This window comes from Amblyomma mixtum, chromosome 3, assembly GCF_055824585.1.
Source record: "Amblyomma mixtum isolate Tamu chromosome 3, ASM5582458v1, whole genome shotgun sequence".
In the NCBI taxonomy this organism is placed as follows: Eukaryota; Metazoa; Arthropoda; class Arachnida; order Ixodida; family Ixodidae; genus Amblyomma; species Amblyomma mixtum.
Window position 1 is genome coordinate 130,732,256 of NC_143014.1, and position 14,492 is coordinate 130,746,747.

The 14,492-nt window shown below is 42.7% G+C and overlaps 1 protein-coding gene across 4 annotated transcripts in view; it reads right to left on the reverse strand.

The window, feature by feature from the left end:
• The window catches only part of LOC149351828 (uncharacterized), a 58,803-nt gene that overhangs the window by 31,549 nt on the left and 12,762 nt on the right, over nucleotides 1-14,492 (reverse strand). For 2 of the 4 annotated variants that reach the window (XM_089581153.1, XM_089581152.1), the window contains 6 exons: nucleotides 13,311-13,355; nucleotides 7,319-7,369; nucleotides 4,976-5,073; nucleotides 2,148-2,256; nucleotides 1,574-1,653; nucleotides 810-977 (listed from right to left, as the gene is read on the reverse strand). In XM_089581153.1, coding sequence (XP_089437279.1) covers nucleotides 810-977; nucleotides 1,574-1,653; nucleotides 2,148-2,256; nucleotides 4,976-5,073; nucleotides 7,319-7,369; nucleotides 13,311-13,355 — 551 coding nt within the window. The remainder of the gene's footprint in view (nucleotides 1-809; nucleotides 978-1,573; nucleotides 1,654-2,147; nucleotides 2,257-4,975; nucleotides 5,074-7,318; nucleotides 7,370-13,310; nucleotides 13,356-14,492) is intronic. The other 2 variants (XM_089581154.1, XM_089581155.1) reach the window with 2 other exon arrangements.

The following is a 14,492-nucleotide window of genomic DNA, read 5'->3' on the forward strand; positions in this document are numbered from 1 at the left end:
GTCATGACACAATAGTGTGAATGGCTCAATGCTCATATATGCGCAATTGATCACTCTCTACTTTGCATTCATAGATCACTGGCAGTCCTCATACCACTTCTGACGCAGTGGTGCAGCAGTTGAGCGATGCACGACTGCCCCAGCAGGTGGCTGTTTCAAACATAGGCTTGCGAGACCCAGGGTGCTCTTCCCAAGCAACCTCTTGCAACCTCTCGCAACCAACCAGCTCACTTTAACTGCCATCTGCCACAGTAAGCAGTTTGCTCACAATCCGGTGGCCACGTTGTGAAAATGCCACAAGGTCATGTGACCTAAGTGGTCCACCTAGGTTGCTTCTCCAGGGTATTTTTACTCACGCCAACAGTGGCGCCGGGTTTTCCACTGAGTAGGACCTTTAACACTATCGCAGTACAAGTGTTAGACCCTACTTGAATGCAACAAAATCTGCCTTTCCTCTGCATTACGAGGTTCTTCAGGCCTCCAAGCCACTCATGAAACCTTCCTCGCAGTATGACCATACACATCAATTCTGAGACAGCCTAGATTATTCCCACCTGAGACTGCGGAGCACGTGCACAGGCCTGCTAGTACCATTGCAGTACTATTACAACTAAACTCATAGTCCTCATGCATTGGTTGGGCAAGGTTGCTGCAATCACTGCTCCCTTCAGCCTACTAAGGTGCACGCTACGAAGCAATTTCTGTGCCATTCCTCGTTTCACAGTCGAGCATAAAGCAATGATTGTGGTAAACAGTGGACTATCACTAAGTGGAAAGAGTGCTAGAAAAAAAAGCTGAAAGAGCAGTACTTGTAGAGCATGTTGAACAACATGGCTTCATCAGCTTCAGGAAAGAGCAGCTTGAGGTAGCGCAGTTTCATCTTCGGTGAGCTTGGCGCTGGACTTTGGTGCCGGATGATGTAGTTGTTTGGGCCAGACACCAGCACCCGGATCACCTCATGCTCTTGGTTGTTGTGCCTGCACAGTGCCACAAGCGCCTTCAGGAGAAGCAAGTCATGGCATCCCCCGCCACAATCCACTCTTCAAAAAAAATGTTGCAGACATCCTCGTTAGTCTACACCACAGACTCAAATTTAGTTTTTCTTCGTTACTAATCCTCCTTAAAATAAAAACAGACAGCCATATGTTGAGTAGCAAAAGTTCAAAGCATACACACTTCGGCATTTACTGGCAGACGCTGTATCTGGAACAATAAGCACATGCAAATTGAAAACAGGATCTGAAAGTTGGCACCACAATACGTATCTGATGGGCTTAGCTGGGCAGCATTATCCTAGGCACTGCTAGCATATGCTGCTCAAGCACAGGCATGTATTAGGTAACATGCAATATGCAAGCACACTGTCATTGTGAACAAGCGACCTATGTGAGCCCAACAAAAGATTTTTTTTCCTCTTTTTCTAATTTGAAGAGTGTCCATTTATTTGCTATCAAGTATAACATTGTGGCTGTGCAATGCTGCCCACAAAAGGGCTTTATGTAGCATTCATTTTTTTTCTAATGTGAGCAAATGAGTTTGTGGTCAAGCAGCAATAAAAGAAAAAACACCCTACTTGTAAAGAAGACCTCTTATTGTCTCCTGGTCTATGGTTGGAAAGAAGCCATGAAGCTTTGCAACAAGAGCCTCATCAACCTGCAAGTGAAAAATAAAAATCACAAAAGTTAGTACCATTCTACTTCATAGCCTTGTGCCTGCTAACGTCACTGACGCCCAAGCTGAGTACACATCAAACTCATCTATACTACATATTCTTTTACCCACAAGCTTCCCTTCACTCAAGATTGCTTAAGAGACTCAGAAAAGCAAAGAACTGGCAATGGCACTGTGCTCCCAGCTGACAGGATGCTGGTTCCAGTCCCAGTTATCGCTACAATTGCAATGGCCATCGGGCATGACAACAATTTTGCTGGAAATTCAGTCGCCTTAAAAATATCTAAAATGCACCGTAAAATCAACTTACTTTAGGAGCAGTTATGCTCAGGCACATGACCACAATGAGAAATATTTATTAATTATGCTGTGTTAGTCATAGTTCTAGTCGCACTAAACATCTGCCGAATAGGGTACTTGAGCTGCTTGTGAGCAGCATTACAGGACATGCACGATGAACAAAGTAGAGTAACAACCTTGAGCAGCTTTGGAGGTAAGTGCTCATGGGCATTGGGGTGTGTCTGGGCACGAGGGTGCCCCTCAGCCAGCAAGGCGCTCACCACAACATTTTCCCTATTGTGGTATCTAGTGAGAAAAGCAAAACACAAGCAGGGCACTAAGAATAATGAAAAGATATGAGTTTCAGGAATTGGGAACAATCACCAGAACACATTAATGTTTACAGGAGTACAGACATCTGACTTTTGGACACGTTTTTTTGCTTGTAATGATGCACAAGGCATTAGTATACATGGATTACCATGCGGTATTCTCTTATGACCACTAAATAATTTATAATCGAATTCCTTTCTCGAGCTGTTTCGGTTTCAACAGCCAAACGATGACTGTGACGTCAAAGTGTGGTTATAGGTCACATGAGGCATGAAAAAACTGCAACATAATCGCTGCTTCAACATTCGCTGTCATTGTGGCTCTTCAGGAAGGCTAGCTTCAGCATTGTAGTGATAAAACGATGAAGCAGCAATTACACTGACGTTTTTGCATGCATCTTGTGACATATAACCCCACTTTGATGTCACAGCCATCGTTCGGCTGTTGAAACCGAAACAGCATGACAGAAAAATTCGATTATAAATTATTTAGCGATCGCAGGTGAATACCACGTGGTGATTCATGCATAGTAGTGTCTTCCGCATCATAGTAGAGAAGAAAACATGCCACCAAAATTAGGCGTCCATACTCCTTTAAAGGGACACTTAAGGGGAGTACAAAGTCTAAGTAGCAAGAGTGACTAGTGTACTGAGATTGCGAATATGTCGTTTGCACTGAGATAAGTGCTTCGATAAACAAGAAAATTATGTAAAACTGTAAGGCATGCAGTGACGCCCCTTGTGAATGCCTGTTAGCTACATCAAGAGAATTATTCACTGGCTATGACTGGATCATCACTTTCATGAGCAACACCATTTTGACAATGAGAAACCGTGGCTAGTGTTGTCCAGACACAAAAATCTGAAAATTCGAAGTGTACATTTTGCATATCGCCCAGTTGGACTGTGTGAAGCTGTCATGCACAGCAACTTCACAAGTGCAAGCCTGGCACCGTGCTAATTCGCACTTTTTTTTCGAACAGTAAGGGCACCATGTCTTAAGAGGACGGCTTCACTGCTTCACAACATAAAGGGAGATGAACGTTATTCTGACACTATTTGACAATAAATATTGCAAAAAAGAGCTGTCTAATCAGTGGCTTAAGTGGTTTCGTTTTCATTCACTTTCACTAACTTGACGAGAGCTTAGGTCATTATAAAAATGACATAGCAACCAAATTACATGAGAAGTAAATCGGGGAGGAAACTGCAGGCTTCATTTGCAATTTTTTCAGCAACACAGTCACCTTTTCACGCAGAAAAAATGCTGGTGCCGTTGCTACAGAATTATCTATCAGTCTAGCGGAACTTCTTGTTGCTCCTCATATTTCCCTTAAGTATCTCTTTAAAGTGCAACGAACAAAACCTAAAACAACTTTATCTTTAAACAAACTATTCAAACAAGTGGCAGAGAGACCAAGATGATAAAGAAAGACTGAGGCTTTCAAGTATTGTGTTCCTTGATTCCCTAACCTCATGGCTCTCTATTCCTTATAGGTGCACTGAAGAGAAATCTGAACTCGTATTTTTACCGCTGGAACTCGACCTAAACGTTCCAAGCGTTCTTAGAAACTTCGAATTATTGCCCTGTGTGGCCGATTTCCTAATTTAAATCCGATTCAACGTCTGGCTCCCGTCTTTTTTTTTTTTAATTCCCCGCAGACGGTGGGAGGAGTGAACCAACCTTTCAACCAGTCCCATGGCGGCTTGCCGCTCATCAGTGGAGTGATACATAGTGATCGGCGAAAGCAAAGAGTCAACGCGTATTTTTATTTCCATGGGCCTAATTTGCAGCTACCTATGTAGTCTCTAACTATATCTATTTATTCACGGAAACCTAAAAAACATAATAAAAGCGAAAGCAAAGCTGTCACACGACTGCCTGAAAGGCACTCCATGCATTCATCGACTCCTCCCACCGTATGCGGGGAATTAAAAAAAAAAAAAAGTTGGGAGCCGGACGTTAATCCAATTTAAATTAGGAAAACTGGCCACACAGGGCAATAATTAGAAGTGTCTCAGAACGTTCGGAACGTATAGACCGAGTTCCCGCGGCAAAAAGACGAGTTCAGATTCTTCTTCAGTATACCTTTAAGCTCTATCGACAGAGTTCAAAGTCCATAGTTTGCTAATCTTAGCACCTTTTTCTCGAGATGCTGCACTCATGCAATGACAAAATAAATACCTCCTCATCAGTACTATTTTTCACAGTCAGAAAGAATTAGACAATTTTGGCCTTAGAGAATGGTTCTTCAGGATGTCGGTGCAGGGATGTAAAGAAACTGAAGTAATGCTCGTCTGCACACGTGCCATGCAGGAGGTGACAAACTCTTTTGGCATACTGGCAGTTGACAGTTACTGCTTACACACTCGCACACAGCCAACACCATGAAGCCCAGCCATGCATTTCCTTTGTTAGGACAACCAGGTAAAGAATGTTGAGCCCACTAGCCATCAAATGAATCACTGCTCTGCCAATAAATGAATGTCAGCATTTGCTTGCAAGCAAATAACAAAAAAGTGCTTGCATTAGAGTTTAATTTCATTACTAGATAGTATTTCTTCTTGATTGCACTATGTCTAATGTTTCCGCTTCTAGCTCAAGGGGTTAAATGCTCCAAATTGATTTCTTTGATTTAACTTTGAACTTTGATTCACTGACATAACACTGCACCTTGTAAATAATAACTTACTGCTTTAGCAGAGTGAAGATATGGCCTTCTTCTACAGTTGGAAATTGAAGGCAAAGTTTCATCAGAAGCTGCTCATCAACTGGAACTGCTGTGTCTGACTGCAAAAGGAATTCACAACACATATGGTGTGTTATATATTACAAAATCTTTATACACAGCTGCTAGAAAATAAGTGTTTGTGTACAAGCACTTACATCAGTGCTGCATGAACAAGAAGAAATTAGTGTAGAAATGCTTCCATCCTGTAGCAAAATTCAATTGAAAGTCTAGTGTGTGTCTTGTCATTTCTCTCCTGTCTGTGTATTTTTGTGCTAGTTACTATGTCTGGATTCAGTACTCAACTAGCCCAATTATGAGCCTTAGCACTTACACTGCACTGTAAGAGTACTATACCGTGGTCACTCTTATGGGGCACTGCAATCCTGAATTCTGAGTAATTAATAGAAAAAAAAAATGGTCTTAACTGCCACACCCAGAAGTGCTCTCGAAACATACTTATGCAACAGTGAAGTCTGCATGGCTCTTCTACTGCTTACAAATTGGCTGTAAACACCACATGCTGCACTGTAGAATGAGAACACACTGACATTAACAAGTAAAAATGGTGGTATCTATGACCTTCTGGTTTAAGAATGTCCATACAACTGGCATAATACTATGTATGATGAAGGGCTCATCAAAAAAAGTTATTTTCAATGCATGCTAAACAATAGTGGCCCTAAATATTGACCATCACTGTGAAATGCATAGCACTGCACTGTAAAATGTGTACTGAAAACCATGCTTTTCAATAATTAAGAACAGCAAATGTCATAAGCACCAGCATCAACACATTGGCACTGCTGTTAACTGCCTAAAAAAATAGCACCAAGTGACAGTGGTCAAAACTTAATTGGCTAACGGCCAACATTCACACCATGGACTTGCACTTTTACTCCATCCTCTCATCTCAAGCAATGCCGCCTTTGTTGCACAGTGACACTGTCTGATCAAATGAGGGGTGCTTTCAGCATGCTATGATAATGTTAAGTACTACGGTTCCAGAGTTACATGAACAACTTTTTTTAACCTTTAGCTCTCAGGCTCAAGTTTCACTAATTTTCAGACTTTGTGCTAACAACGCAAATGACTCGTCTTAACTATCCAGGCAGACAAGCAATGGCTATCCCAAAGGGGGCCCACTCGGAATATAATTAGGGAAAACACAACGCAAAACAGTGGCTTGCTCTGGGGGAGACAAAAGGTAAAAGGCGGAGTGGAAGTCTGGCTCCACTACAGGATCCAAGGAGTGAGGAGAGAGAGAAAAACTTAATGCTAGCTCATATCAATGAGGCTGCCACAGACTTGTAAAGTGCTGCTCTGGCATAGCAATGCACATCTCCCCAAGTCTGTCAGTGGTCATCCTGGCCAACTAGCAAGTTCTTAATACTAATAAACTAAACGGTTTTCCACTCCTAGATTGAACACATGAGAGGTGTGGCTGTGCTTTTCGGATAACCAGTGCGTCTGATACAGCCAAGCATCGAAGCAAAGTGGTGCAAAAGCAGAGGGACCTAGAGCAGGTGCTTCTCATCGTCCGCCACTTTACTTTGATACAGACATGCAACGGATACACTGTTCAAGCGCAGCCATGCTGCTCACGTGTTCAAGCTGCAAGTGGACGACCCTGTACAGAGTGCTGCAAGAAAAATGGCTTACATCTTACTCCAATGTTTAAGTGTCCAACACCGAACTACCCACTACGGTCTACCAAGACCAATGGGAAATGACCAATGGCCCACCTATGATCAACTTTCCCTTTTAATTTTGCCAAGAGTCTGACTTGCAAAACTAAACAGTAAAGCCGCAAGGAGATGCACTTGCTCTTGCACATGCATGTATTGAGTCATAGGGAGATATACGACAACTGCAATGACATCAAGAATGAAGGATGTGCTAGGTATTGTGGAAACACCGATGCTCCCTTTCCATGAGAGTGTAGCACGTCAAAATCTAATGTGAGAGCCTACTCTGGCACATGCCTGCCCACTACAGGTCATACAGAGTGCAACAGTACATCTATGTTCTGGATATAGCATGGTTAATTGTATTTCCAATAAGGTGACAGGCAATAAACAAATACTTCTGCAGATCACACAAAAAAAAGAAAAACAAAAAACACACACTGAAAGACACTTGAAGAGGCTGCACAACACTGTTTGCATGGCAGACCACACGCTGGGCTGTGCAATGGCAAATAAAAAGCACAAGTTACAACAAAAGCAAACAACACATGCTTAATGATGAAACAGGCACAAAAGAAGCTACTGAGAGCAAACAAAGAGCTGCAGTGAAGCATGTCACCTTGAAACGATATGGTGTTCGGGGACTTCCAAAGTAAGGTGAATAGGTGCCCTACAAGTAAAGTTGAAAGGGGGGGAAGAAAAAGAAACATGGGAGCATGTAAATGCTCTTTACATTGCTCACGGCCATTGAAAGCAAGCTTGCGCATTCAAAACTTTCTCAAAGTTGACAAAAAACTGCTGGCCTGGAATGTGCTGGCAATAACTTTTTGTTCCAGGCATCTGTTTCTGGTGTCGTGCACCATTTTTAAAACATGTCAAAAGGAATTACGAACTGAAATTTGTGGTATGCATCGAACATGTACACTTAATGTATGGAACTAGTGGTAAATATGCAGACAGTAAATGCAGATAGCAAAGCACTTTTGGTGAAAAGCCATTCAGTAAAAACAACATGTACACCCGGCCAATTGTTTGTTTATATCAACTGAGCGTTGAACAAACCGCCGTACAGCACTCTGTGACAAAGCGGAGCAGAAAAAGAGGCTGAAAATGGAATACACTTAGCATGCATGTGCATATTCCCACCTGTTTCGCCCCTTCACTTTGTCACAGACAGCTATGCAGCTGGTTGTTCGACGCTCAGACGATACTGTTAAGGAATTGGCCGGGTGTACAACATCAACAATAGGCCAGCACTCATCAATTTGTACGTTAATTTTTGCAACAACACTAAGAAAAGCAAGCTGCAGGAGAAATGAGGGAGAAAACATCAGTTAAGCAAGTGAACTTATGCACAGCAACACAGAATGAGAAGTTAAACACATAAAGAAGAAACTCGCAGGTGGAACAGTCCCAACAAGGCCGAGCAAAAAAAAGAAACTGGTCGGCAGCTCAGTGAGGCAATGGGGGCAGTGAGTAACGTGCCACAAACCATACATTTTGCCAGTGGGTGAAGCAAAAGCAGGCAAGTGCTGCCAAAGCTGTGCCACAGTGCTCAACAAGACTTGGAACAGACTTTCTTTTCCTGGGCAATTTTGCAGCCAGCAGATATCGGGGGGTTCAAGTGCACGCTGTGTTTGAATGTTTCACCAAAGCCTTAAATAATTTCTATGCAGTGCAGACCATTCGATACGTCACGATTGCCATAACAACAAATGTCAAGGCCAGACCACTGGGATAGGCTATGCCTTAATTCACATTTAGATTCAAATGAAACTGATGCATAGAAATCATGCTTTTGCACACTGTTTTCTTCAAAAGGAATACTGAAATCATTTTCAAGCACCAACAACACTCCCTGTTATCATGCATAACACTGCAAAACTGCCCATCAAATTCAGACAAGTTCCCAAAAAGTCATTACACAAAGCTAAATGTTCACAGAATAACAGCTAGAGTATGAGTTCTGCACACTGTGAAGTTTTTCTCAGTTACTCTGGAGCAGCATAACTGTGCTTTTCAGTCAGCTGCCCGACTATCTTTTGCATAACCATGCTCTAAACTAGAGTTACTTCAATAACAGTGAATTTATTTTTTTTCTGCATCTGCCAGCCAGGTCATTCACCTGAAAAGGCTCTACTTTCAATGCCACTATATATGTCTATAGTGAATGCACGGTGTAAGAATATATTTAGGTGTTCTCCGCCTGACACCGCGACCAGATCTTGTTCACCACTCCTCGTGCTTCTTTTAAACGTGAACAAACGGTGCCATGCGATGTAGGCTTGTCAAGCCGCCGAGCTGCGGCGGCCGTACTGCAGGTGTTGCGGCATCATTTAGTGCCGCAACATATACATGTGCTTGTTTAAGAGCACATGTATCAATCCATGCACAGAAGGATTGAAACTGATGTTGACACCGAGCCATTTTACACTACTTCGTGTTCTACTTGCTGGAACTGCATGAAAGGGTGGAACAGCAGCGAGGACCCGGCCCTGTGGTCTTTCTGAGCTCATTATCGAAACACGTTCATTGCAAGGTTTCTTCATTCATCCGTACGAATGGCGAGAGCATGGTTAGCCACACCGCCTCTTAATGATAAACGGTCAGCCTCAACACGCATGCTCCCACATTTGGGTCAAAGAGCCTATGCATACATTCAAATATTGCTTAAGCAGCATAGTCAGCCGACGCTGTGACAATATGAGGCCTGCCGTGCAGATAAACAGATAAACATTTTGCCTGTACCACAAATACTGCCTCCGAAGCTGGGAATCAGTCCCGTGCTCTCATGCTTGATAACAAAATTGCACCACTATATGCGTGAGCGCCGGAAGCGAAAGGAAACCAAGAACGCGACATTTTAGTGGCTAGTGCAGTGCACGCTTAGCTAAGCAACGTGAGAATGATTTGCAAAAATGTCCGTGGCGTTCTTCCTGCCGAGCTCATCTTTTACGCCGACACCGACGATGCCGAGCTGCTGATAATCTCAAGAAAAGGCCGGCAAAAAGATGAAGCTGTAAACGTGACTTAGTGGACTAGGCAGAATCCAGACCATCGTTTGTAGTGCCAATTGTTTTGCTTACTGACATCGTGACGCCTATACTTTATGAAGTGGTCAAAGTGCTCGGCTGCTGTGCCGGAGGACACGGGTTCAATCTCGGCTACGGCAACCACATTTCGATGGAGTCGAAGCGCAAAAGGCACCCGTATGCTGAGCGATGTCAGTGCAGAATGAAGAATCCCAGGTGGTCTGAATTAATCCAGAGCCCTCCACCTTGGCTTCCCTCATATAGCCCATGTGCCAAATCGGGACGTTAAACTGCACAATTCACATTTATTAATCCACTGAGGCCTGAATAGCCATTTTGTGTAACAAACAAATTGAGTACAACAAACATCCTTGCTGATAGATGCGATTTCATCTATTCGCAAGGTTAAGTACAAAACACATTTCGTCGCAGCTTGATGGGCAATTTTTGGGCAGCTAGGAGGCCAGACCATGGCAGCAGTTCTGACAATTCACTACATCTGTCCTCTTGGATTATGAGTACTTAGACCTCTCAGAAGCCTGCATCCACTTAATTTCACTCTGACAATTACATAATAGACACGGTCTCCCGGCTACAATATCTTATCTGCTCTGGTGATTACCCTGCACCACAGTTCCAGGCTAGCATGCAACAAAGGAGCTTTAAAAAGTGGCATTCAATCCACCCAAGTCTGCTAGCCCAAACTGCAGTTGGGTACAAAGCACGTGTTACCCATAATCGCGGTGAGATGACTTCTGGACCCGGCTGGACTTCCCAGGTGTGCTGCAACAACAACCAACACATCACAGCCACTAGGCGCAGAGGCCGTAATGACCGTCCACAGGGTTGGAATGTAGCACCACGGGAGCTTGCGCAACAATCAACCCGGGAAGCACAGAACCGCAACACAAAAGCCTAGTTTTAGCAGAACTTGTTTGTGCATGGTGCCCACTGCAATGCAGAAACAGAGACCCTAATTCTGGCAGCACAAAAGATAGACGAACACTGCTTGAAATGCCACCGAAAGCCAGGCACGCTGCATACCCCATTACGCAACTAGTTGGCCCACGCCCCACACTGCCCCCGAACCGCTGCGGTCGGTGCATGTACTACAGCGCGAACATTATCTGTGTGCACTCTCTGCCGTGGCGGCAGTCAGTGTCAATACTTAAATATACTCTTACACCGTGAGTAAATGCTAAGCATGTGCAGCCTATTGCGCTGGCTCGAGAAACAGCACATCCTTGAAGGAAACTCATGAAATTTCGTTACTAATGAAGCAGAGCTATTCATAGAAAAAAAAAACTGAAGCATAAGCACATAGTATACAGACATGAAAATAATACACATTAAGAACCACTCATCATGCAGGCAGTTCCCAATGGGGCTTCCTAACATTCAGTTCAGCTTTAGTAAGCCCTCTATAGAGGTAGGGCAGTCACATGCCATGTTGGTTTCTTCTTAGGTTTACACCTAAGGACCCTTTGCAAAACTCTGAAAGTCAGCTTCTCTGCACAAAAACCTCTTCACCATGGCAGCCAAACCTGTTTTGGGGGAGGAAATTGGGTGCAGCGCTGCGGATGCCTATTGTCAGAATAATGAAGCATGCCTTCCCTGCATGCCTTTGCCTAGCATTGCAGTCACAATTAAGGGAATACACAAAGCTCTGCCAAGCTATTGCTTCACAGGTGCCCTTCATTCTCTCCACGTTGCAATCGCGAAAAGGGTGAAACGCAGCTATGCCAAGTTGCTGCTCACGAGATGCGTGCATGACATAAGGCTTGAAAGGGAAGTCTTCAGCCCTGCTCCCAACTTCTGCTCCTAGGATGGCTGCATTCCCCATGAAAAAGGGGTTTTTGCTTTTAAGGAAAGCTGACTTAGGAGTTTCACAAAGGTCTAAACACTTTTACATACCCAGATCATACACGTGTCCCATGTAACTTGGACAAAGCTTTAAAAATAAAAAAAAGTAGCATGGCGAGAGGATGTAGGTGACAAAACACATCACTGCTGGTGGCCCTCTCATGCAAGTACTTTTTACGTGTTAAATATATTTAGCTACAATGCAATAATGCTTGGCTTCATTACTGGCATGTGCAGTTTCTATTAAAATATCGCAGACATGCTGATGGAAGGGAGTGCCTAGACCTCTTACGGCACATTACAGCTCCATCTAATGGTATGCCAAGCAGACTCTCCAGTGCCATCCAACACTCCTCAGTAGCAGCATACATACCTGTTTATACAATCAGATAGACCAAGTAAGCAGCATATTCACTTTCCGCTGTGTTGTGCCACAGCTTTGAGGAAAAAAACTTGCCCTGAACCTTGTATTAAAGCTCACAGAGCTTATTTACATGCTCTGCGCGAACAAATTGCCATTGCTGTGCATGAACAACCCAGTAATTTGAAGTTTAGTGGAGTAGTAACCTTCAAAAGAAGCAAGCCGACGCATCACCTATTATTGATTTTCTTTGCAGACCCCCTCCCCATATATGGACCAGACAGCAAAATATAATGGCTTCATAATGTAACGATGACCTGATTATGGGCTCTTTTTTGACATGACAGCTTTCTAATTGTATGCATCCATTTGTTCACAGCTAATAGTCCATGGTGACTGAATCAGTACTTATTAACACACGTTACGGGGCTAGTTGGTTATGCTTAAATTTGAAGAAAAGAAAAAAAGAGAATCAGTACTTAATTTGTTGAATTCCACTGGGTTAATGCACTTCCCAACATTCTGCATCATGCACTCATCAAGCTGCTGCTGGTACCACCCATTAAAATTCTTGCAAGATATTTTTTATTTTGTCATAGATTCCTCTACAGGAAATGAATTTTGTGCAGGAAGAATTCCCTCACTCCGCGTTGTTCCCACTGCCAATGTTTTCAGCCTCTCAATCACCAAAATAAACTCTTAAATGGTGCAATCAAGGCTACGAGCATCCCTATGTAACACAACTTCAAAAATTTCTATCAGCTTAGACCTACAATCCCCTGTGATATGGTGTTTTCAGATATAAAACAAAAAGCTACTGCAGATATTGCAAGAAATTATAGCTAAACAATTGCAAACAGCTATCCACCTAGTCACCCGCAGTAAAAATACCAGATAACTAAAAGAACATCCTGTAATGCAATAACACTGACAACGCTTATATTTTATTATGATTTGGATGCGGATGCAGTAGCCATTCTACACAGCAGCAGAAGGAGACGCACCCAAGAGAGTAAGTAAGGTGACACATAAAACTGGCACACACAGACATAGAGCAACAGAGAAGTGTTTTTCCATCTACTTCCCTGCCACACTGTCTGTGTGTTGTTAGCACAGCCAGTTTACTCCAAAGCATCCCTTGCTGTGACTACTACAACGTAGAAGTGCATTATGATGTAAAACTACCATGTCGGACAAGGTTGCTAAAAGGAGCACACATGCAAGACTGTAAGAAGGTATCTCCCAAGCTGCCAAAACCAGCAAAAAGTTTCACAACAGTGTTAGGCTCCAGAATAAAATAAGGCAGAAATATGATGTAGGACAAAGAGCTAAGGCACTCTACAGTCTATACATACCACTGGTCTTGCTGCTGCAGTGTAGAAGCCTTCTCTAGGTGACGCCTATGGAAGCATTGAAAGACAAGTAGCACATGTAAAAATAACAGGGAACCATAAGATGCACTAAATGGAATAAGACTAGGTTGTATTTATTTGCGCAAAAACACAAAAGTCAAGCATGTATGTTACCTGTTCTTCAAATGCCTAATTGCTTCCAGCACTTCAAAGAAATTGTCTGAAACAAAAAATAAAGAAACAAAGGCACAATAACAGGCTGCTGTATAAACAAGTAAACAGAAACAATATTAATGGTGCCAGAAAATCTGCAGCACCACAATTTAGTTAAAACCAAAATACAAAAGGAAAAGCATCAAACAGAATTAAAAGGCCAATTACAACTGAATGCCATAAATGTAGGCACAGAGCAAAACAAACTAAGAACAATAAAGAACAAATGTAGCAAAAACTGAAGCAAGTAAGCATGCAACATTAAATCTGAAAACCATAATTTCTGACACCACACAAGTTTTTGCACTACTTATCAGGTGCTCCCTATATGATGTATAAGCAAAAACTTCATGATTATATGTGCATCTCATAATTTATAAAACCAGATGGCCCAGTTTTTACTTGCAGCACATGTGTAGTACGGTCAGCAGCATGGCTAGGCAGTGATGGGTGTTTTAGCAATTTTGAGTGTGTGCCACATCCAAGAAATAAGCTGCTAATAATTAGTGACATGTTGTCTGTAAATGCTCCTAATACTTCCGAGCACAAGCAATGTGGCACATAGCCTAACCAGGGTAAAATGCACTGACATAATACTGGCAACAGCTGCCACACTTAAAACAGAATAAGAAAAGAAGAGTGAGTAAAGTTAGTTTCCCACCCAAAAGGCCTAACCAACTTTGAAAGGCCACAATGACAATGGCAGTTTGGTGGCCATGATCACCATAACAACTATGCACCACTACATGGCACATCACTCAATAAATGCAAGCGCAACATAAAAGGCCAAAATCTGCATATGCCAGACATAAAAACCACCATTTAGTCATACACAAGCTACTGTTTTTCCTCTTCAATTAATTTAACAGTGATGAAAAGCCCAGCACTAGGCTGGGCTTGTCATCAAAATAATAATACAAACAAAAATTAATACAAATAAATATTAATACAGATATACAAACAAATATTATT